At 41.7% G+C, this 24,627-nt stretch overlaps 2 protein-coding genes and 1 long non-coding RNA gene across 12 annotated transcripts in view; 2 read left to right on the top strand and 1 right to left on the bottom strand.

The window, feature by feature from the left end:
- Window positions 1-819: 819 nt before the first annotated feature.
- LOC143375817 (BTB/POZ domain-containing protein 7) overlaps window positions 820-24,627 on the bottom strand; it is a 30,551-nt gene continuing 6,743 nt past the window's right edge. For all 7 annotated transcript variants that reach the window (XM_076825323.1, XM_076825322.1, XM_076825317.1 and 4 more), the window contains 2 exons: window positions 5,479-5,691; window positions 820-2,180 (listed from right to left, as the gene is read on the bottom strand). In XM_076825323.1, coding sequence (XP_076681438.1) covers window positions 1,893-2,180; window positions 5,479-5,691 — 501 coding nt within the window. In that variant the 3' untranslated portion in view covers window positions 820-1,892. The remainder of the gene's footprint in view (window positions 2,181-5,478; window positions 5,692-24,627) is intronic.
- LOC143375826 (uncharacterized) lies at window positions 2,176-3,095 on the top strand. Its single transcript, XR_013086990.1, has 2 exons — window positions 2,176-2,744; window positions 2,830-3,095. It is a non-coding gene; the product is annotated as an uncharacterized LOC143375826 (long non-coding RNA).
- Window positions 6,264-23,810, top strand: LOC143375822 (uncharacterized). 4 transcript variants are annotated; one of them, XM_076825335.1, is made up of 2 exons: window positions 6,264-6,435; window positions 21,680-23,810. In XM_076825335.1, the coding sequence occupies exon 2, from the start codon at window positions 21,686-21,688 to the stop codon at window positions 22,922-22,924; it is 1,239 nt and encodes a 412-aa protein (XP_076681450.1). In that variant the 5' UTR covers window positions 6,264-6,435; window positions 21,680-21,685; the 3' UTR covers window positions 22,925-23,810. The 4 variants fall into 4 exon arrangements, with proteins under 4 accessions (XP_076681450.1, XP_076681449.1, XP_076681452.1 ...); XM_076825334.1 differs by lacking the exon at window positions 6,264-6,435 and adding an exon at window positions 6,448-6,689; XM_076825337.1 differs by lacking the exon at window positions 6,264-6,435 and adding an exon at window positions 11,680-11,822.

Genomic DNA, 24,627 nt, shown 5'->3' with positions numbered 1-24,627 from the left:
AGTGACCTATAGGTAAGTGATAATTTATTTGAACTGTTAGGCAGGGGTGAATTTGGAAATTTGGCGCCCCTAGGCTAACCCCAAGCGTCTACCGCCCATTTCGTGAAATATCATAAAATATTTTAAATTAAATTAAATTAAATTAAATTAAATTAAATTAAATTAAATTAAATTAATTTAAAATATTAAATTGATAAGAATTAAAAATAATAATAATTTACACTTCAAAAATGATCTGTTTAATACGAAAGTCGTGAGCTTGAATCGGAACCGAAGTACCACTCCCGAGGTCTAATTTCCGTTCAAGTAAATCCCAGGCATTTTCATTTAGTATCGTCACCAATTAAACGAAGAAAAACAGATTCTACTTACATCATCATTGCGTTGCCATGTCTCTTGCTGTGCAGCCTCGACCAGCGGCTGGCAAGAACGGACCGATTTGCAAGAACCCCTGCAAATTACCAGATGTACGAGTCTTTCCCAACGAGCGTCATTTTATTTCACTTTTTCCGCGTCAAAGAAACCACGAATATCTTGCGCGCCAGCTAATAGCACGGACCCTCGAATGCACCGTGTGCAGGAATCCCTCAGACGCGTCTACTACCCCATAGGCCGTGAACGCCTATAGGCGTTTCCAGCACACGGTGCACCAAGAAACGCAGCAACGCGACGCGTTTCTTTACAGAACTCTGTAGCAGCCGACAACGCGACGGGAGGAAACGTCTCTCCTGGAATCAACGAAACACGAGTTCCCTACCGAAGGGAAATGAAAACGAGAACTTCGCAGGACACGCCGTCGAAGACAATAGTGCAATCTGCTAATATTTAAATAATTTTTATTGAATATCATAGGTAATACGAATTAGCAAAGATCATACCCACAGCGGCGTTTCTCTTAACTAAAGAACAATTACTGTTCGTAAACACTGATCGTACATACTTGTACATCCCGTGTGGCCTTCGCCCTCATTCTCTTCCTCTCGCAGCCTCACACTCTCTCTCGCTCTCTCTCTCTCTCTCTCTCTCGCTCTCTCTCGTATCTTCTTCCACACCGTTTGCTCCTCTCGCACGCGCACAGTCATTCTCTCTATCTCTCTCCTGCAACATCGGCAACATCGTCTAATTAACACTTTATATGGTACTTAGAGAGCACGCGCATTCGTGTACGTACACTCACACGCACTTCGTATCACGCATATACGTTATATACGCTCCGCAAAACCACAGCTGCATCACGCACGCGTCTGCACCTAGAAGTTACACCTAATAACGTGACTGTACCTAACAAGCATGAACCATCCGCGGCCGAGGGGGGTTTTCGCCCGCGTGCCGTCGCCCGCCCGCCCCCCTCGGGACCGCGGCACGACTACAAGTATCCTGGAAACCAAACGATCCGTCTACTCTCGGTTAAGCTGCGTCGAAAGAAAGAGACAGGGAAAGAAGTCAACGCGTGCACGATGAAAGTCCCCGGTCGCGACGGGGTTGGATTTGTACCCGCGGGAACGAAGCACGACGGCGCGGTGCCGCCACCTTCGTTGCTGACGAAATTGCAAGAACTAACGGGCCCCCCGCGTACCGATCACGGAGCAGTCTACGTCGCGGGCTCGGATGCTCGCCCGAAGCGCGAGCCTTTTTTTGCGCTCTTCCCGCTCAGCTAGCGGATGAAAAAGAGGGACGCCTCGCGCGAGCAACCCTAGCCTCTCCGGTTGCGCCAGACCGGTAGCCGGACCGAGCGAACGCTACTTTCGCCAGTCCCTGCCGCTGGGAACTTCCCTGGGGAGGCGCGCGGTACGCGAGGAGCGCAGACGGTGAAGACCGTTTTGCTTGGTAAGAGCGGCTAAGATTAAGGGTCGATGGGTGGTCTCTATACAGGTCCTTATCACGTAGAAATCTTAAATAAATCTCGGTAAGGCGGTGCCAGCACGGTGGAACATGTACGGCGGAGGGGGTGGCCCCGAGTAGTGCCTCTGGTGCTGATGAGGAAGCGAGGACCTGTGCGAGCCCATGGTTCCGTTCGAAGGCGACACGTGCTGCAGGAGGTGGGACGTGCCATCGCCTAGGTCCAGCTCCAGCTCCTGCTCCTCTATTAGCTGCAGCTGCCCGAAAGACGCCGTCGCCATCGCCACGTCGGGCATCACGCCGGACAACTGGCCGTCGCTGCAGGAGTTGTTCTCCTGTTGCTGTAACATGGCGCAAGTGGCGATTGGTTCGATCCTCTTGGACTAGCTTGGGCCTCCAGAGTCAATGCGGATGGGATGAGGCGGTTGTAGCATTTCTTTTGGGATCTTCAACACGACTGGGGAAGGTTTGGGTGGAGGTCTGCGGCTATACGAGGCTGTGGCCTTGCAGTTTATTAGGGGGTGAAGGAGATCTAATTTCTGGGTGGAAGTAGTCATTGCACTGCTTGGTAATGGGTGATGTACCGACGGGCAGCTGCTCATCCTTGTTGTACTCCTAGTTATAATTTTAGAATGGGGGTAGTGGAGATTCAGTTGGTCCAGAGTTTTAGTCAAGTTTTTTAAAATAACTATGGAATTCTTCTGGGGTACCAGACCCCGAGACTTTCTAAATCCTTAGTATTTGGAAAAATTACTGTCCGTGCGATTTAATGGAAAGTGAGAGAGGAACAACTGTGTATCGTCGCAGGCATTGCTCCCTCACTGCTGCGCGATGGAGAAAGCAGGGATTGGCTTCATCTCACTGTCTAATTCTGCTCCAGAGAGGGTCGGTGGGATTAAGATCAGGTGACTGATACATCAGTGATGTTTTCCAGCAGAATTATGCGGGATTTACATAAGCTTGCAGTAATTGGATTTCTTGGAAAATCAGGAAGTAGTGTGCGTATCGCTTAATAACCAGCAGCCTAAGAGAGAAGTGTCTATCAATACAGGAGCTGTCCTCTTGTTATTAAAACATGGGGGAATTGAAGAGCTGCTCGTTGCCCCTATCTAATTTATTCCAAAAGGGGTCAAAAGATTCAGTGACTTTGCTATCTCAAGCACGTTTCCAAACGCAAATCACAAGCTACAGAAATGTGGGACTATGAAAGATTTAAGTTAACGCTCATAAATATTCAACACCATAATCGCGTGGTACATGCGTGTTGAAAAAAAGTGGTTGAATTCCTTGGGAGATCAGGAAAAACTGTTTCAACCACTTAAGACTCAGCAGTAGCATAGAATGGCTAACTACCTCTGTCTACAGGAATTACGAAAGGTTATCTTCCTCAAGTGTACAGATACAAAGTATACAATAAAAACTTTAAATTAAAAGAAACTGATTGCTTCTAGCAAGTTATCATGTCACTTGGAAGTTCAGAAAGCAGTAGGTAATCAGTAATAAATTGTGTGCAACTGTCTATTGCCACAAGAACTCTCTTCCCATCTTTAAAGGGAACCCCAACTGACCAGAGCGAATTTCTTCATTGGGGGAGGCTAAACAGAGGATCCACTTTAAAATGTGAGGGTATTTTTTAGACTTTTGGAAAAAAGAAAATTTGCACCATTAGTTAGCAAAACAAATATTAATTGCAACCCCTTTTTGCAGATATCTTTCAATTTATTTCCAAAACTAAGGGTGTAAGACAAAATCTGACTACTCCACGCGATGCACCAGACATTTTTCCTTCGGAATGCATCAACAGAAGTGGCAAGTCACGTTTTGTTTTCAATATACAAACGAAACAGTTTGGCAAAACGTGCGCCGTCGACAGTGATAGTCAACGGTGCCCGGTCACTTAACGCGCGTGACTATATCTGTCGACGGCGCACGTTTTGCCAAACTGTTTCGTTTGTATATTGAAAACAAAACGTGACTTGCCACTTCTGATGATGCATTCCGAAGGAAAAATGTCTGCTGCATCGCGTGGAGTAGTCAGATTTTCTCCTAGACGCTTAGTTTTGGAAATAAATTGAAAGATATCTGCAAAAATGGATGCATTTCAGGTGTTAGTTTCCCTTTGATCGTTGTTTAAATATATTTAAATGTTCATAATGCACTAATAAAATATATCATTGCATTCGGGAGAGTTCACAGAATAATTTGACGCCACAAGCAACCGAATACCTATTACTGTTTCGGCACAAAAAATGTTCAAAGTTGAAAATTTGCATTTTTTTTTTCAAAATCGAATTTCTCAGAAACTGAGGGTGATGGCGACAAACGGTTTGCGGATTCGTTTTCAGCGCACAAAAACCTATAAAAACGGCTGTAGAATATTACAAGTCCAGATGGCTGTCGAACTGTTATTTATACAATTGCAACTTGAAGAAAAGTATCGTTTCGTCAAAATCGATGCTTTTCGTCAAACTGCTGCCGTTTTGTGAATTTTGCAGTTTTTGCTCCGAATCGAGCTTCATTACCTGCGCGATTTCCTAAAAACAAAGAAACCCTTTTGGTTTTTTGTCTCAGAAAAATATAACAGCCGTTATGCTGCACGCCGAAAGCAGGAGCTTTTGAAACGGAGCGCCTGACAATTGTGCCTATAAATAATTATTTGAATTAATATTTTTTGCGCAACTAATGGTTCTTTTTTTTGTTCATAAGTATGAAAAACACCCTCACAATTTGAAAAGGGATCCTCTGCTTAGTTTCAGAAAAAAAAAAATTTCATTGGAATTTGCACTTGTCGATTATGGGTTCCCCTCTTAAATAGTAAAAACCCAACGAAGAAAAATCTGCCATAATAACCAATGATCGAATGAAACAGTTAAAATGTTCAATTAGTTCTGAAATAACAGTAACTTTTCTTACTATTATCTTTTCTGTTCAAAGAAAACAGTTCTAAAATGGAGTGTATTCAGTGAAACTTTTATTCCATCCATTTTTGCACGAATAGGGAACGTTTATTCAAGTTAAACGCTTAAACAGGAACGTTTCTTAAGCATGGGATACATACATAAGTTTGAAGTTGAAATTTTTTCGTACACAAATATGTGTAAACTTAGTAAAAATTGTGTCTGCACATAATTCTTACTTTTATATTTCACCCGAAAACATCTGTTAAAAAACATGACAACCTTTCAGAACTTTTGTCAATCGAATGCAAAATAAGTGTTAAAACTGAACCTTTACAACAGAGTTAAAGTGTTAACGTACAAAGTTTACTCAAAACAGAAAATAAATGAAAGGTAAAAAATTCAGTAAATAACTTTTATTTATAACAGTTTCATTCGACCTCCATTAACAACCCAATCTAATTTTCTCAGAGCCCCATTTCACAAGCTTCCACCCTCTGAAAATCAAGTCCAATATTCGACCCAGTGTCAGTGGAAACGCGTCAACGTCGACGGCAAAAAGGTGTGCAATCTCTGTTCGAAGTTAAACCGCAGGGCAAGAAAAGTGCTTTGAACGGTGGTAATGAAGACGTAGCGGTGGCTGGGATTCCCTTGCAATTTTAAATCCTCGAAGTTTCGTCGCCGTTGCCGAGATAAGGCGTCCAATTAAACGGAGCAAGGCTCCACGAGGCGTTCTCCTTACCTCTGCAAGAAGTCTGCAGCTTTCACCCTCGGTGACTATAGCCGGAAGCTCGTGTCTATGGGCGCAGGACGAAGCTGGCCTCGGGAACGTCATGTTCCTTCCGTAGCACAACGGCGGCATCGTCCTCGCGTTCATCCCCATACCACTCGGATCCATGTCCTCGATATCGGTCAGTCTCTCGTTCTGCTCCTTCACGTTGTACGCGGCTGTGTTCTGCAAGAAGACACGCGAACGGTTCCATTAGAATCTGCCGTAAAGCCACGACAATACTGATGAATAATACACCGCAACGGGTGGCGCACACCTAGCCAAGTAAATTAAACCAATCAAGCCCTTCCTTTCTTCCAAACAATCCCTTTGCAGTCCCCTTCGGCTTCCTCTGCCACTCGGCTATTTCGGTAGCAGATATTTCCCAAACACCCATGCGGTTACACCTCCGCAACGAAAATACCAGTCCTCCAAATAAGGAGCAACGAGGGAGACACGTTTGAAGCCGGTCGCGTCACGGTCGAGTTGGTCCGTAAAACAAACAACCGCCGCTTAACGAACTCCGGTAAGTGGAAGCTCGAACAGAGACACCTACCGGCGCCCGTTAGCCGCGGGGCTCCCGGCCGTTCAACGATATCCCGCCCGAAATCCCGCGTCAGAGGTGGCCCCGCACGCTGACGTCAGTTCCGCAGCGGCGCGGCGTGCGTGTGGGTTGCAGCGGCCCAGGCGCCCCGGATCGCCTCCTCGGGCGACGACGCTGCGACGGGATTTGAAGTCCGTATCGAAGCTGCGAGACGGTGGGGTACCCATCAATGAGCGTCGAAAAGAGGGAGAATAGGGGTCAAAGTCAAACGGTAACGAAGCTCGGCTCAGTTGTCACGGCTTCGCTGCGCCGGCCAGCTGCATTCGAGCGCATTCTCGACTGCGATCCTGCCTGCCACCGCTCCGACGCCTTGGACGCTGCAACAGGTATTTTCGCCACCGTTCCTAGCCCCGGAATTCGGGCAGACCTGCGACCCGAACCCACCGAAATCCCCGCGACACTTCGGGCAACAGCGGCTGAGGATTCAGAGGTGTAAAGGGGCGTTCTTTGAAACTCCCAGGGCCACCAGGGCTGAGACCAAAGCTGATCTCCGGAGCGCAGGCCTCCGGTGTCCATGAAATTTGTCAGAGGCAAGGGAAGTGAGAGTGGTCCGTCAGAGTTACATCCAGCAAAGCTCGAGGTAAATCTTCCGAGGCTTACGAACCGAGTTTTAGTTGACATTTCAAGGACCCTCTGGATCTTCCGTCGATACTCTATGAACCCCAACGTGAAATTCCTTTAGAACTCCTAAGCATTAATTCTTCTTGCCTTGGAGACCCTACCATGACTCCCCAAAAATATCGACGGGGATTCTACCGAAGTTTCAGGCTCTAATGGTCCAAGTTTCTCTCGCGGCGTCCATCATCTAACTCCCATCAAGGCTCCATACATCCTCCGCGTGTTCGAAGCCAAATTCTTCCATCGCTCCTAAGCCTCCGGCTCTCAACTTCCTTGATCCTCTGGATCCCCAAATCCCCGGAGATCCGCTGAAATGTCCCTGGGATGGTTAAAAGTCTGGGCCGCGGCTGAGAACAGGCCCCTTAACCGCCGGTGCAACGTGCTCGCTCGCGTAATTGCGTAAGCCCGCTGGAAATGGGTAAGTGGCCGGTTGGAAAATTACCAACGATCGACTCCAGAATAGTAGCCGCGGTTTCGCGAATCGCTTCCAGAGACCAGCCTCGACACTCTGTTTAACCTGCAATTATTATTAATCAACGGCTCTTTAAGCGCCGGCAATGTTTGCTGTTTATCGAGAAGATGCTCGAGGCGGTAACGCGAGACTGGCTCCTTTTTTCGCGCCAGATGCCACGTTATTGTTCTAAGCGTCTTTAAATGATGACGTCTTCGGGGGGACTCTGTGTGGCACGTGGTGTTTTCAAGTAGTTACCTACGTTTTAATCGCGAGCAAATTATCGCACGTTCAAATGTCTGACGCCCCACTGTCTGTAAAAAGTACTCTTGGACTTCTTTCCACGACCTAGACTCCAGATGTACAAATATTTGATGTTTGATATCGATTAGCGTCGGAAAAATGGCGATAGGGGTTGAGCTGATAATACTATATCGGTTTAATTTCGTTGGAGATATTCTTCAAGGGGAAGAGGTGGCGAAATGAAACAGCCCTTGAAGAATAAGGCAGTAGCAATATCTTCGATTCGTTTGAAAGTCTTCTTAAGGGGGTATACCCGTTTGAACCCTCGGAAAATGTATACATTTTGTGGATTTTTTTACAAGTCAACGGTTTGATGCAGATTTCCCGTTTTTTAACTATGTTTACATAGTATTATGAACTACTTATAAAAAAAGTTTCAGTTAAAAAACTATTGTTTTTCAGAAGTTACGGATACATGTCCGAAAGTCTCTCGATTTTAGACGGCTAAACGGTGGCCCTAAAAACTCGCGCTACGTTCAACCAATTCACTTCAAATTTTGCACGCAGAATCATAATAAGATTCCGCATCGTCCAACGAAGGCTTTTTTTATTTCGATTCCCCGTTTATTATTTATAAAGGAAAAAGGTGGATTTTTCTCTTAGAAAAATTTAACTTTACCTTTGATCTCTCAGCATTTCTTTATTTTTCAAAATTTTCAAAATCGCCTTCGTTGGACGATGTGGAATCTTATTATGATTCTGCGTGCAAAATTTGAAGTAAATTGGTTGAACGTAGCGCGAGTTTTTAGGGCCACCGTTTAGCCGTCTAAAATCGAGAGACTTTCGGACATGTATCCGTAACTTCCGAAAAACAATAGTTTTTTAACTGAAACTTTTTTTATAAGTAGTTCATAATACTATGTAAACATAGTTAAAAAACGGGAAATCTGCATCAAACCGTTGACTTGTAAAAAAATCCACAAAATGTATACATTTTCCGAGGGTTCAAACGGGTATACCCCCTTAAGGGGTTAGGCCACCTTGGACGGAGAAAAATTGCAGTCATTTTCGGCATTTTTTTTTTAGGAAGATAATGAAATAAGCAGAAAATTTAATGTGAAGCCTGTTGTTGTACAACTCTCGCCGGAAAAAATCGTATTTTTTCCCTACAAAATGGCGGCGGTAGAGCCGTGGTAGGCAAGATCTTAAGGAGCGAGGTTTTTTACTGTGTTTAATCTCAAGGTTATACCGTTTGGCCTAGAACAAAAAACCAAAAGGTTTTATTTTCTGCGTGCCTAAAACTAGAGAAGCACGTAGGGAAATCCAGAAACATTAATCCGTCTCGAAATGCCGAGCATGGGGAGAAAAAGTGCATTTTTTTTATAAAAGTGTCAATTGCAAAGAATATATTCAAGATATCGCAGAACCGCTATGTACTTCTCTAGATTTAGTCATGTAGAAAATAAAACTTTTTGGTTTTTTGTTCGAGGTCAAACGGTATAGCTGTGAGATCTCAAGATCTTGCGTATCACGGCTCTATCGCCGCCATTTTTGGGAAAAAAAAAATTATTTTTCCAGGCGAGAGTTGTAAATTAACAGGCTTCATCTTAAATTTTCTGTTTATGTCATTATCTTCCTAAAAAAAATTCCGAAAATGCAATTTTGCTCCGTCCAAGGTGGCCTAACCCCTTAATTGAAGAAACCACCCCTAATCATCGGAGAAAGTAGAAAACTATGGCAGATAAACAGTGCTAAGTTTTCACTCTGTTCGAAGCTCCTCCAAAGTCACAAAGAGTGCAAACACACAAGTTTGGATAAAGATTGGAATAATTTTTCTTAACTTTGGAACCCCCAGGATATCTAAACCCCCTCTAGAAACTCTCCTAAATTCAAAATTAATTTAACCACAGCCTGGAGTAACGCGGAGTCAGCTCCAGAGGAAGTAGAAATGCCTAGAGTATTAGCTATCGAGGTACTTCAACCGAGATTGAGAACAGAATAATATCAATCGGCTGGGCAAGAAGTGTCTGTTACGATTCTAGTTGCCAATACTTTCTCTCTGTCAAATGTCTTCATAATTGGCAAACTGCGTCGGGAAAGGAAGCCAGCGAGACGGTTTCCACATTCAAACGACGGTGTCCAAAGAAACTGAATTTCTCTATCATTTTCTTCCACTATATTTCGCCACGATTATCTCTTCGCAGTGGTTACAGTTAATGCAGGGGTTTTTGACGAATATGTCACCACAATTAAGCAGAACAATTCTTACGAAAGTGGTTATGCCTTGATGCAAACTCATCGGAACATATTGGTCGTTCAAACGAGTTTCATTTTTCAGGCGATATTGAAATATTCATGAGCTCACAAAAATTTGCCACAACAAAGACCAGTGGTTGCGACCCTCCTATTATGCTCGGAAAAACTTACGCCAATTGCGTTCAAATCATATAGGCCCCGTAAGAAAATACCGGCATACTTTTGAGAACAAATATTTCAAATACAATTTCCAATAATAATTTCTAAATAGTTCCAGTAAAATAATATTTTAAATAGAACGCGAAGTTTCGAGCAAAAAAGTACTTTTATTTTGATAACTTTGGATACTGTTTCAAAAACTTTTTGTAAAAAATAGAATACTTAGTATTTCCTATTTAAAATAAAGAGTTATATAAACCTGAAGACATCTCGAGTCTTAGAGACCCGAAATATAATGGAAGGGTGAATCCTCTATACCGAATGTGACTTTGAGGTAATCCATACTAATTTACAAAAGTCCCAAACTCAACTATCGTAACACAGGAAACACAGACCATTATTTTACCTCTAACTGTTCTCAAAAAAAAAAAAAAAAAAACATTGGAATGTACCCGTCAATTTATACGCAATCTTTAATATCGTCTAAAGTGTTGAAAATTTCGATTGTAGAGGGTTAAGCGAATCATGCCCCCAAAATGACAGAAATCTGGACCTGTAACATTCAATAGCCATTTCTTATAGGTTTTCGCGCGCTGAAAACGAATCCGCAAACCGTTTGTCGGCATCACCCTCGGTTTTTGAGAAATTCGATTCTGAAAAAAAATGTAAATTTTCAACTTTGAACATTTTTTGTGTTCAAACTGTAACAGGTATTCGGTTGCTCCTTGCGCCAAATTATTCTATGAACCCTCCCAAATACAACGATATAAGTTATTAGTGCATTATGAACATTTAAATATATTTAAACAACGATCAAAGAGGAAGGAAACCCGAAATGCGCCCAATTTTGCAGATATTTTTCAATTTATTTCCAAAACTAAGGGTCTCAAAGAAAATCTGACTACTCCACGCGATGCAGCAGACATTTTCCCTACGGAAAGCACGAACAGAAGTAGCAAATCACGTTTTGTTTTCAATACAGAAACGAAATCGTTCGGTAAAACATGCGGCGGCACGCGATCGCTTAACGCACGTGACTCACTGTCATCGCCGCACGTTTTGCCAAACTATTTCCTTTCTGTATCGAAAACAAATCGTGACTTACCACTTCTGTTGACGCTATCCGAAGGAAAAATGTCTGCTGCATCGCGTGGAATGGTCAGATTTCCTCCTAGACCTTTACTTTTGGAAATAAATTGAAAAATATCTGCAAAACAGGTGGGCATTTCACTGTTACAGATGTGCAACTATTACTGCCTCAACACAAAGCTATTTAAAGTTAAAAATTTCTCTTCAAAATCGAATTTCTCAAAAACTGAGAGCCATGTCGACAAACGGCTTGCGGATTCGTTTTCAGAGCACGAGAACCTTTGCGAAACTGGTATCGAGTGTTACAAGTCCCAGAAAAAAGTGAAATTTCGTCGAACTGTGTCCTGTCGCAGTGATCGCAACAACCATCCGCTATTAGAATTAGCTGAATGTGCGCGACAGTTATCGCATCGAGTTAGACTTCTCGATGGGCCGCGCGAACTATAAATAGCGTTTGCATCGGCCGGCCTCAGTGCCGTCGAAACGACGGCATGTTTAACAGTGTTTTTTGTAACATTTCCCGCCGCCACGTTTCGTCCGTCGGTTTCCGCGCGGAATTCGGGTCATTGAGAACGGGTGAACGATAGCCAAGGCTGATTTTTAATGAAATTGAAGAGCCCGCGAAGACGTGACTCCGAATGGGACAGGACACCGGTGTCGGTATACCCGAAACAAATTTTCCGCGAAGGAGATTTGGGGCGAGCACGTCTCTGCGGCTTAACTTCTCGACGCGAATGCCCGCGGAAGCTTCTGCGATCGGAAAATGCTTGGAATAACGAGGCGCGGGGAAATGCTGGAGCAGTTGTTCGGATCGGACACGTTGAGGCGATAAATTAATCAGCGCTGACAATGGAGGCATGAAATGTCGCTTGGAAAATAAATATTTATGAGGGAAAGGTAATTAAAACGATGTGAAGTGGGTAACCGATTTCGATAAGCACAATCATCGCGCGTCGATTAAAATTCTTTTCCGCTCGAACAATGGCGTTGCGGCGATAACGCAACAGTAGTGGTGCAAGGTTGAAAAGTCCAGCAATGTGTATCCAGTGCTTTTGCGTGGAAGTATGCGTTTCATCGGTGCAAAGAATGCGTTTAGGTCGAAGCAGAATTCTGCCGGCAAGGTGCTTGCGTTTTATTTAACCCTTAAGGGGAGGTTCTGGTCTAAATGTCGATTTTTCTTTTATTTCATTTATCGAATGTTCAACCTTTTAGGAAAACGGATTTGAAAGGATTTGTTGAAATTCGTAAAATTCCCGAAGTTATAGGCATTTGAGTCGCGGCAAATACATGGGTCACAACCGGCTACTCGGCGCTCACGTAAAACTTCAAATGCGTTTTTCTCGAAACAGTGTTCTCAAAACGGTGGGACCTGTATCTTCAAAAGTTATTATCCGATTCGACTGAAACTTGTTTTATTTTGAAGATTATTCTTTTGGCTAGGGGGGGGAACTAAAAAAAATTACAAAAAGTTGAAAATTTATAATTTTTAAAGGCGTTGAAAGGACGAAAAATACAGGGAAAAGTGATTTCAAACGTGAAGTGTCGTTATTTTCTAAAAAAAAATGTAATTTTTGTATTTTTTTGGTTCCCCCCCCCCCTAGAAAAAAGAATAATCTTCAAAATAAAAAAGGTTTCAGTCGAATCGGATAATAACTTTTAGAGATACAGGTCCCACCGATTTGGATCAATTTTTTGACGCCTTAACTTTAACGACTCCCCAGGGCTGTTTGCACTGATTAATTATAAAACAAAAAATATATTTGTATAACATAAGACATCCTTAATACAATGCAACAAGTCCCATTAAATTATATATAGTAGTTTTCCTTTAATTAATTCCTAAATATCACCTATTTTTTGGGGCTCTAGACCAGAACCTCCCCTTAAGGGGGGAGCCTGGTGTAACTAAATGAAAATCGAGGCATTCTTCGGGATTTTTTTTTAAAGAAAGTATTTGATAGATCTTTCTGAAACTTTCAGGATATTGTATTAACAGGTTAAGGTATATAACAAAAAAAAAATATTAAAAAAGAGCGGCAAATAACAAAGTTATGTCCAGTCCGTTGGCGACGCAATTATTGCACTGCGGGCAACGTGGCGTCTTTTGGTTTCGTCTGAAACCAAAAATCGAACAATTTTCTTCTAGTTTATGAGTGTACGCACAGAATGACGAAATTTGAAACTTAAAAGATGCAAAATGAACAAATGGCGGCCTCTTGAATAAAAAGTTCACTGTTTCCAACGAAATTTTGCCTTAAATGTCTAAAAAAAAGTTATTTATTTAAACAATATCATTATACTAATAACTTAGTACTACGAAGAGAATGTTCACAAATATCCGTGCACAAGGCCAAGTCGATTGGTTGAATATTTTTTTAGTTACATTGCCCGCAAAGTGTAAAACTGTCGTTTCGAGAAAAACGCATTTAAAGTTTTGTGGTAGCCTGGCGCTCCGTAGCAAAGTCGGCTATATCCGCTTTAATTTTTCGAATTTCGTTTTGCTCATTTTGGGAGCATATTATCGTGATGTTTAACTATGGATTTATGCAAAAAAAAATCGATTTCTTCGATCCGCTACACCAGGCTCCCCCCTTAACTGGTATCCTGGGGTCAATCATGACCCCAAGCACGCAAGGTTCGCTGCAAAATATTTGGTTGTCTAAATTTGTAAACTGAATTTCTATATTAATTTGATCATAATAGTTTAACTTTCTACGTATCTATTATTTTATACATTAACAAAATAGGTATTCACAGAGGTTGATCTAATGTCGACTTTACAAATTTCTGTGTCCTTTTTTATTTGGGGTCTGCCACGACCCCAAGATAACAGTTACGTTTGAAAAAACAGTGTACCAGTTAAGGGTTAAAAATTTTCCCCCAAAATTCAAACTGCACGTTTCCTTTGCGATTTTATTTTTTTTTCTGCGGTAGAAATACCGTAAAGTGTATAATTATTCGTTGACACAGTTCTTCCATTATGTTATCTGTAAATCATGGAGGATGGACAATGAGTAAGTAACGGCGTTAGGTAAGATCCGTCAAAATTCCGCGGAAAAACAATCAACAGGTATTTTCAAGTACTGTTCTATTCTAAGAACCATTCAATTTCGCGTGACGAAGACAAAGATTGCCCGTCTTCGAAACGAAACGGTCCTCTATTGTCATTATATCCAAAGAGCAACTAAATGTCCTTGATAATAATTTTGCGTTTTAAAAAGCAACTGCACGAAACTTCCAAAAGAATTCTTGAACGTATTTTACTTATTTAAGTAATGTTCAGTTTAGAATTAAGTCTGTTAGATTTGCTCGTTTATAATTCAGTACCATCTGCCAATGAAATGGTCGAAGAAATTTTGCTAGAGGAGTGGACTAAAATAATCGCGAATTTTACAGAAAAATAATCGAATCTATGCATAATTGATTAAAGTTTATAATATTTTTGTGGACGATACTTTTTTAAATTAACTGGGTACAATTGAGGGCTTTGCAACAAGGGAGGCGCAGCTCCAGCTTTAACATCTTGGAGTAAATTGGAAAAATTGTTTATAAAATTATTGCTTTGACTTAAGCGGGAACACCTCTGTGACAGTCGGACAAGTAAGCTATTTTTAAGAATTTTTTCAGGCATAATTTACAGTTTTCTGAGAAAATTTGTATTACCTACCTTTAGTACAATGTTTTAAGAGACTATAAAAAAATTAGTAGATAAACATGCATAAATTTTAATATATTTATTAATCTTCTGGACCCCTCCTGCGCGCTGGTGCGGTGTATAACTATGGAACAGCAGGTCCGAAATCAAATTTCATTTTTATAAAGTATATAAGTGCAGTTTCCGTTGCACGTACGGATTCTTTGATTAAAAAAAAATTTTTTTAAGTATCCTCGAAAAACTGTCCATCTTATTCGCGGATTTGCGAAACTTTTCTTCTAAAGTGCACCATTTTTACAAAAATAATTTGTTTAAAAAATCGGTACGTGCAATGGAAACTACACTCATATAGTCTATAAAAAAAAAATGAAATTTGATTTTGGACCTGCTGTTCCATAGTTACATATTGTAACAACCATGCGTGAGGGGTCTATACTCCCTGTCATTTAAGAAGGAACCTGCCGACCGACGAATTTAGACCGGTTCTGCGCAGGTTGACGCTCACTGGTGCCGGGAGAAGCCACTATTGGCTGTATCCCCACCAACGCTCTTTCGGAGCCAATGAGCTCATTCTACATGCGCGAAACGGGTTCCTTCTTAAATGACAGGGAGAATAGAAGATTAATTAACATAAAATTTATGCATGTTTCTCTATTTATTTTTTTATAGTCTCTTAAGACATTGTACTAAAGGTAGGTAATAAAAATTTTGTACGAAAGCTGTAAATTATTCCTGAAACAAATTCTTAAAAACGGCTTACTTTTCTGTCACAGTGGTGTTCCCCCTTAGCATTAAAAATAGAACACTAATTGAAGAATAAATATTTTCACAGACTAATTAGTAGTTATTGAGTTGATAAATTTTTATTTCTATTTTGGTGAATTTTCAAATCCGGAGCTGCCCGAAACAAAAATATTGCACAAAACAGTAACAGGCGCAGGTTGAAAATTCGCAAAAATCGCTCGTTTGTTATCGGATTTGCGTCAAACGGCGTAGAATTTTTTTTACGTACCTATATCACACGTCACAACCGAGAAACTGTCAAAAATAGAAATGCACCCTTCTTCCTGCAAAATCCTAAATTTTTAATTGAATGCCCCCAAGACACAATTAAATTAGTCACGGTTTGTACTAAGTTACTTAAAATTGCAAATATTACTGTTAAAGTCGATTATTCATATAGGGTGGGCGAATACTTTTCCGAGTAACTGTACCCATCTGAAGTAAAGCTCGACCTAAGAATTTCCACGGTTGTCATCGCGATGCAGTAAATGTCGCAAGGGCCGTTTAATTTTCCGCCGATAAAGATCTTTTCGACACCGGTGCAATTACACGGTTCGGCTGCATCGCAGCGTTGCGCAAGCGAGTCAAACGGCAATTGTTCCGTCTGGCGGCGCACACTCTCCCTGCAATGCTTCCTGCTGGCCCGACGAATTTTCAAATTCCGCGGAGCAATGGGGCGGTCGTAACAGACACGCGTGACGGATCAATCGACACGCTCTTCCACGGCGTGTTTGCTCGAGCCCAACTGGCCCCGAAGCCTCCCACCCCACTCGCGTGCTAGAGGGCCGTTTAAGAGCGACCGCGGAAGTCATTCGAGATAATATCGCGTTGCTCCTGGTCGTCGTAAATAATTCGTCGCCGTTGCTTTCGCATTCGAGAGCGCCGGACGCGTTTACCGCGGGCCGGCGCGATTTTCGATCGCGGAAATCGCGATCCGTTCAGCTTGTCGCGGAAGGAATTAAGCTCCTTGATGGGAAGGATGTTGGTATGAACAAAAGTGGTCTCGCATCCGCGCGATAAATTCAGAAGAAACGCGGGGACCTAAGAAAAATTGTAATTTCATTGGAACAAAGTCCGATGAATATTTAAACATTTTTTTTTTTGTTAGATAAGAAATGTTTCGAAAGTGATATTTTGTATTAGAAACACTTTTAAAAATCGTGGAGGGTTTATTGTATTTTTTTTCGCGTGCGAAAATGCTTGCGATAGATATTGTGGAGTGTGTTGAAAAAGTTTGGAATTTTCTGTGGAATAATAATTTCTAATTTCGAGCGAAACGATTACCGAATTATTCGGCGAATTTCAGCACCGTTTGGATCGTTTGGCAAATACACTCTGTCTCGAGAAAATGTTTAGTCAACGACTTAGTGTGCCCGCGATAACATCGGATAGCTTTGCTCGCGATAACATCGGATTGCTTTGCCTGCTCCGAATTGCTCGCAAATATTGAAGTTACTTAATAACGATAGTGTCGTGCGTAACTTCTTCCTGGAAGTTTGTTACGTATTAAGGAATCGTAGTTCCGTTGTTTAAGGCGAATTTACACAGCTCAATGCCGGTTTGTAGTAATTTATAATATTTATGTTGTTGAAATAAACTCGATTACTGTTTTCTAAATTAAATAAACAGCCGATACGAAACTGTATGTAAACTGAAATTACACTCTCTTTTAATAAACGCTTCTTGCCAACTATTAATTTATAAAAAGAACAAGATTGGTTTATTATTCATTCGACAAAATTGAAAGCTCCGGTGTTTACACATTTCAATGAAATCGGCCAAACTGGTTCGCTTAAAAACGTCATCGCAGCTAGGGTTTGTCGGTTTTTAAAAACCGGGTTTAAGAACCGGTTTTGATTTATACATTTGTATCATTCGAAAACCGGTTTTTAAATTTAAAAACCCGGTTTTATATATTAGAACTAATATGTAGAAATGAACTGACCCGATTGTAGTTGGTAACAGTTTACTGTAAAACTAATCTTCATGAGCTCATATTTTCAGAATAAAAATACTAAATGGAATAAAGATTTATACTTTGGTACCACTTTTTAAAAAAATTGATATTTTGTTACGGATTTTAGTTATTTTAGTTTTCTTTTCATTTGGTTTTGTATGGAGGCTATTTTATTATGTTATATTTTTGCAAATCCATAAATATTAAATGAACTAAAAAATTGTACGTATTTGTACGGATTTTAGTTATTTTTTGTTTATTTATTTGATGTATTTTGTATGTATTTTTGTAATTCTATAATATTAAGGAAACTGAAAATTTAAAAAATAAGTACAAATATTTATTTACTATTTTAATTATATTTTTTTGTGAAAATTCAAAAAGCGGTTTAACCGGGTTTTGGAGAATAGTGGAATTCGAAAACCGGTATAACCGACTTTTGAGGAATAGTGGAATTCGAAAACCGGTTTAACCGGGTTTTGAGGAATAGTGGAATTCGAAAACCGGTTTAACCGGGTTTTGGGGAATAATGGAATTTGAAAACCGGTTCAACCGGGTTTTGGGGAATAGTGGAATTCGAAAACCGGTTTAGCCAGGTTTTGGGTAATAGTGGAATTCGAAAACCGGTTTGGTCAAAAGTCGGTTTATGTATAAACCCTAATCGCAGCAAACTGTACGTGCCAGTGTTGAAATAATTTATGAACATTTAATGGCAGTGTAAAATGAACCTATAAACCCAAAGAAAAATCAACAGAGAAATGGTCAAACAACGGACACTGTTCTTTTCTCCATTTATACACCATTTTAAAATGGAGAGGTGCTACAAATTATTTATAATACACGTACTGACTTTAAAAACAATTTGGACGAATCATCCTGCATGGGCAACTGCATTGAATAAAAATAGAAGCTCCGCCAATTTCTTTCAATATACAATTTGATTGAATGCCAATTTACCTACACTGTTCACTTTGCTTTGAATTTCGTTGAATCAGCCGCATTGTTTAAGCAAAGTGATCCGTGTAAATTCGCCTTTAGATACTTTCTGCGGCGGCTTGATCGAGCCGTTCCATTTGCATCGGGAGCCGATTTCACTCTTTCTCGGTCGTAAAGCAATGACTCGCCTCGCGTAATAAATCACCGTGACTCGTAACAGACAACTGAATAGATAACAGCATATGCGCCGAGAAATAGCATAGCAATGTACTTGACGCATAATTTTCGTATCGGCTTATGAAAACTGAGAACAAGATCGATGGATTCCAGGCTTTCCTGCTCTGTACCAGGAAGTCTGAATTACATCAAAAGCAATTAAGTGCTCAGATCAATCTCACGCGAATCTTGCCGCCTACTTGCTCAATCAACCGAATGAATGAAGAGAAGCGGGCCTTGGGGTATCATACAAAGAATTCCAATGAAGCCGCAATTGAAATAACTCAGTAGAAGCGATAAGCAAATTATGCTGCTATCAATATTTATCAAGACAAATAAGGAATTAATGGAAAACAGATCAACTTTCTCGCACTCCCGCTTCCAACTGTCACGCGGGATTATATATTTACTGAGTAATGAAGACGAATAATAATAATTCCCTCCGAAACGAAACCTCGCATGGAAAATTTTCATTTCAAAGATTAGACCCATATTTTGCGGGAAACCGCTAGTTTCTGATAGCATCCCGAATTGGGGCCTATGAAGGGCGAATAAAGGCACAGATGGTCTGGGTTAGGTCTGGGTTATGTCCCCAGGGAAGTCCCCGAGTCTTCGGGGAATCGGTGCGGAGTATGCATCAACACCATGCGCGTGAGGGGGGGGGCAAGCGGATGAATCGCTAGCTTGCTCCCGCATCAAGTCCTCCTCCTCAGGCGCGCTACTCCGCATCCGAGGACGACCACCGTGGAGTTTTAGTGGGTGCAAGCCCCACATAACCCCTGACCCTCCCCCGAGGGTTAAGGGTATCCGTTAGGGATTTCTCCACGTCAAAAAAAAAAAAAAAAAAGGTCTGGGTTATGTGTGGGTTAGGTCTGGTTTATGTCTGGGTTATCTCTGGGTTATCTCTGGGTTATCTCTGGGTTAGGTCTGGGTTAGCCAGCACGGTAAACTGAACTAAACTAGATCTGGGTTAGGCACAGATGGTCCGATTAAGTTCCACCGATATCCGAACCCCCAGGATGATTAACTCCATCTATACATCTACCCATGTCTATCTGCATAGAATAGTCGCGTCTGCCAATGTTTTGCCGTGACTGGTCGAATATATAATACGAATTACCACAAATTGTTCGAGCATCCTTAAAGCACCCAGCGCGCTTATTTTCATGGTTGCACAATCTGCATAACGCGGCGTTGAGAAGCCACGAGGAAGAATTTTCTCGAGCGCCACGCGGAGCGAAGCACGCGTGTTTCTTTATGGTAATCCGATGATGCAAGTTTATTAAAAATTACCAGCACATGAGCTCCTTTTGCGCACTATCTGCCTGGCTTTGCCCGTCTCCGCCGGGAAACTCGGGCTATAAAAGTGATTTACATTGATAGCCGTAGATATTGAGGACAACAATCGGTCCATCGGGTATTTAATAACGCGATCGGATTTCTCGGAAGCTCGAAACAATGCTTAAACGTTCCCATGCCCGAGAATAGGCGCTATGCGTTTCTCCGAAGTCCCGCACTTCGAATTGCAAAGTAGTCTTGCTTCAGGACAGATAAAAGTTGCAAGTGGAGTACGATCTCGCCCGATAGCGCGACGCGTAATCGTTAAATAGTGAATCGGCGCGAAGAAGTCCCCGTTTACTGATAAATGCTATCGGTGGTCGTGGCTTGTCGTGCCTCGGGACGTTTTTAAAACCTCATTCCCTATCCGCGATTCTGATAGCAAGCATCATACTGGTTCGTAACTCGGTCTCGCGGATAAGTATTAAAACGCAGGAGACTCTATCGGCGAATCAGAGCTGAGGCCCCGGAGAAAGTAAGTCCCTAAAAGAGCACTGATTACTATCTTCCTCGTGGGTAAATATTGCGGACCCTGTTGTCGGAGAAATATTAGATCAGCCTTCGTTGATTAATTTAAGGCTTCGTTGTGAATAATGGATGAAACGCAATCTTCGTTGCTCGCGCAGCGGAGACGACACTCGACAATTGGGATTATACAATACCTGAACCCAAGACGTCGCCAACAATCAACAAAGGAGATGACTAATGTCGTGTGGCGTTGTTTATAAATAGTTCCTCTCTGCGGATGGTTCTCTGCGCTTATAATCCTGATGCGTCAAGATAACTTAATCACAGGAACTATCAAAAGCGGGTTCGTTCCACGCGAAATCGGACACTTTTTGGATTTTGGTAAAACTTGGATATGTTGTAGCCTCTAGTGATATATAAACGTATCCCGAAGGATTTTTTAAAATTTTTAAAATCATGGATGTTACAGCTCTTTGAATTATAGCGTTGACCTTTCTTCAGTAAATTATAACTGTTGAACTAAGAAGCTGATAAAAATGACCTTTTGGGTGCTCGCAGTGGAGAGATAAGAGTACCTAATAAAAATTATTTCAGTTAAAAAAAAAACAAATTTTTTACCATTACCTTTCAATTGTTCTAAACAGATACAAATTTTTAATGGCAGGGCACTATTTAAAAATTTGAAGAAAAAAATGAGGATGTAGCCCTATTTGTCCTCTGTGGAATAACCCAGCTAACAGGGTTTAGGGAGAATGATAAAGCTTCAGAAATGTCTAATTGTCAGGAGCTGGCAAGGGGAGGACATCATGAGGTAGACACCGATTTTGATGAACCTTGGCACGCTGGATCTATGGCGAAAATAAGTAAAATAAGTAAATGTCTGAGCGTTTCTGCCAATGGGCCTTAATAATAGAGATATTTACATGGAAATTATTAAAAATTTCATAGTGGCTATGGAGTTTTAATGGGTAAAAATCCCATACTACCCTGGCGCCCCCGGGGGATTTCCCTCAGAAGGAGTCGAGATGCCTTTTGAAGATTTCCCCAAGTTAAAAAAATTTATAAAAATTTATAAAAAAAAATTTTATAAAGTTTTTTTCAACGTGATGACATCTTCAAAAGGCACCCCGACGCCTCCAGAAGGGAATCTCCCGCGGACACCAGGGTAGTGTGGGATTTTTACTATGAAATTTTTAATAATATACATGTAAATATCTTTATTATTAAGGCCCATTGGCAGAAACGCTCGGACACCTCATGGTGTCCTCCCCTCGTGAGTTTCTGTTCAGAGTTTAGGATGAGGAGTATTAAGCTTCCCCAGTAGCAACGCTATTCAGCCACGTTAATACTAACGGTTTAATTCCCGAATTATTGCTACAGCGACAATAAATATTCTTGCAGGTAATAATGTCTCCATCGGTCGAGCCGCTTCCAGTGCAAGACTTGGATACCCTTCTGGCGCAGAGCCTTGGTAAAGACGTCCAGGTGAGCCACCTAGAATGGAAGCCACTAACTGCTCCAGGGGAGAACTTTGGAAGCATAATGCTGGCTGTCAATGCCGCGGTAACGCGGGCCAACAAAACTGAGACGTTGCACCTGGTCGTTAAGCTTCCACCCACCTCGACGTATCTGCTGGAGCTGTTCAACAGCCCAGTGACGTTCAAGAAGGAGCTGGAGTTCTACAATACGATGGCACAGGAGTTCGCAAAGCTTCAGCTGGAAAGTGGCGTGCAGAAGGAGGACCTGAGCATCATTGCGCCCAGATATTTCGGAGGGAGACTCGGTCTACGCAGCCCAGTGGAATTCGACGAGCAGGCCGCGATAGTTTTGGAGAACCTGAAGTACAGTGGCTACGGTACCGAGGACAGGATAAGGGGCCTGGACAAGTGCCACACGGAGTACGCGCTTGAAGAACTGGCGAAGCTGCATGCCCTCTCTATCGCCTTGAAGATCAAGAAGCCTCAGCTGTTTGAGAAACTGGCGACGGAGGTGCTGGCCGAGGTCCTGAACGAGACAACTGAAAAATCGGTCCTGGACATGGTCCGAAAGGTACAGGCAGACATACAGAGCATTGAGGAACTGGGGCCGTATCTAGAAAGCGTCGACAGGACCGTAGAGTTTGGCATTCAGTTGAACAAGAACGTGAAGAAACCAGAAGAGCCTTGGGGGACCCTGGTTCACAATGATTTCTGGGTGAACAACATGATGTTCAGCCATGACGAACACGGCGACCTGGTCAACATGAAGATCGTGGACTTTCAGCTGTGCGTGTACGATTACGGCATCAATGATCTTATTTTCTTCCTCGTGTCCAGCGCGAGGGACGAGATTCTGGACAATAAGCTGAACAGCATGCTCGACTACTACTACCTCTGTTTCATCAAGTTTCTGAAGACGCTGAAAGTGGACACCGAGAAGTTCCCCAAACAGAAGTTCGACGAGATCGTGGACTACTGCGGGCCCATCAAGTTCAACCAGTGCATCATGATGGCCCAAGTGATTAAAGCACCTCGGGGGTCAACCCCGGAAATGAAGGACATAAAGGGCGACGGCGTTTTCACGAATTGTGCCAACGATGACACTTACAAGCGGAAGCTATTGCACACTGTGAAGCTCTTCGACAAGAGGGGGTGGTTGATTAAATAGTATTTAACGTTGTTGTTTTTGTGTTGTTAGGAAATTTGTTACAGATTCACTGGTATTTTTATATGCGAAGAGCCTATCCAAAGTACAAATCCACGGAAAGCGAGTGTCGATGTACATTGTCGATGTCTCTGCAACGAATCATATTTGTACAAAAGTCTGTATATATAGAGTAAATTGTAGCATAGAGTGTAAGTCATCCCGAAAGGAGACCAAGTATGCATGTTCATGAAATTCCGAACACTCGCTGAGCTTTAAAAATTATGTACTTGTAAATATTTGACCCCACTGCGGACACTAAATCGTTCTGTGCTTTCAAGTATCTATGCTATGTTACACTGCGTGCACTTGCTTTTTGAAATAAAAATTTATTTTAGTAAAGTCACAGTGGTCTTATGGGAAATATGAATCTGAACAGTATTCCTGAATAAGTGGCACTACTTTGCTCAGCACAAGTATGATTAAACGATCTAAGATCTGAGATAACGTAATCATAGAGTAATCAGGAATCTTATGTAAATCCCTGTAATTGTTTAAAAGTTTATTACCGCATAGTGCCCAGGATTCTACAACTCATGCGGTGATTACGTTTTTCAGCAGTTTTGTGGTCACGTGAAATGGAGATGTCACAAACAGAATCCCGTTTTGTTTTGCTTTGACGTGCGCCGTGCAACCCGGTAATGTCACGCGTTTTATGTAACGCATCATTGTAGCGTGAAAAGTTAAACTAGTATCCATTCTTGATTAAATGAGTCTAGTAAGCTGAGAGGCTGAGTAACTAATTACAACTTTTAGCTCAGTTACGTGAGAACATTGCACATGGTTCGCGTCGATAACGTCACTTGTACAAAAACTCTGTCCTGTCATATTGAATATATGTAGCTACTTAATTATTGATTTGGAATCAAGTGTTTAACCATTGATTATATAGCGAACCTGTAATGCGAACATTTGCAGCAGTTAATTTCCAAAGATAAAATTAATAGTTTATTAGTCTTACATGGATAGTACGAACTGTAATACTAGCAATTAGGCAGTGTTTCCCAACCTTTTTTGAGCCGCGACCCCATTTATAATAGTCCTTCTTTTCATTTACGAAAAATCAGTGTTACATCATTGACAGGTGATGGCAATGTAACCGTGATATTAAAATAAGTGCTAACACTCTCAGCTAAAAATAACCGTGGCGACTCCCGAGAAAACAGCTTCGCGACCCACTTTGGGATCGCGACGACCGGTTGGGAATCACTGAATTAAGGGTTAAAGCGTAACGGACCTAATAGAATCAATTGGAAGGCCATAAATCCACCATATATCCTTCGAAATAATTAGGGGATCGCCACTGGTCAACTCAGGCTAATTAACAAAGTATCGGGAATAGAAAAATATAGTAATATTTTCACAAAGCCGCTAATCTTAGAAGTATTGAGCCTAGGGCGGGAAATTTTGGAGAGCGGCAAATTTTGAGCGAAAGAAATTAGAAGAACTTTGAACACGGAGGCTTGAGACAACTTTAAGAACAATTAATTTAATAATGAATCAATTTTGAAATTGCCTCGACTCTTTTAAATTAAAATATTTAATGATACGTCGCAGAAAGGGCGGGAAGACACTTGTTACCCTAGGGCCGCAAAATCTCCGAATCCGCCTCTAACTGCATCAAGTTCGATAGCAGATCTTCTAATTGTTTCACCAAACATATAAAA

Source organism: Andrena cerasifolii, chromosome 13 (genome assembly GCF_050908995.1).
Source record: "Andrena cerasifolii isolate SP2316 chromosome 13, iyAndCera1_principal, whole genome shotgun sequence".
NCBI lineage: Eukaryota > Metazoa > Arthropoda > Insecta > Hymenoptera > Andrenidae > Andrena > Andrena cerasifolii.
This window is presented reverse-complemented; position numbering and strand designations above follow the sequence as displayed.

Coding starts and splice junctions, on each gene's coding strand:
- LOC143375822 (XM_076825334.1), top strand. CDS start 6,624: ATGAAATTTGTCAGAGGCAAGGGAAGTGAGAGTGGTCCGTCAGAGTTA. Junction 6,690..21,679: donor TACATCCAGCAAAGCTCGAG/GTAAATCTTCCG, acceptor ATATTCTTGCAG/GTAATAATGTCTCCATCGGT.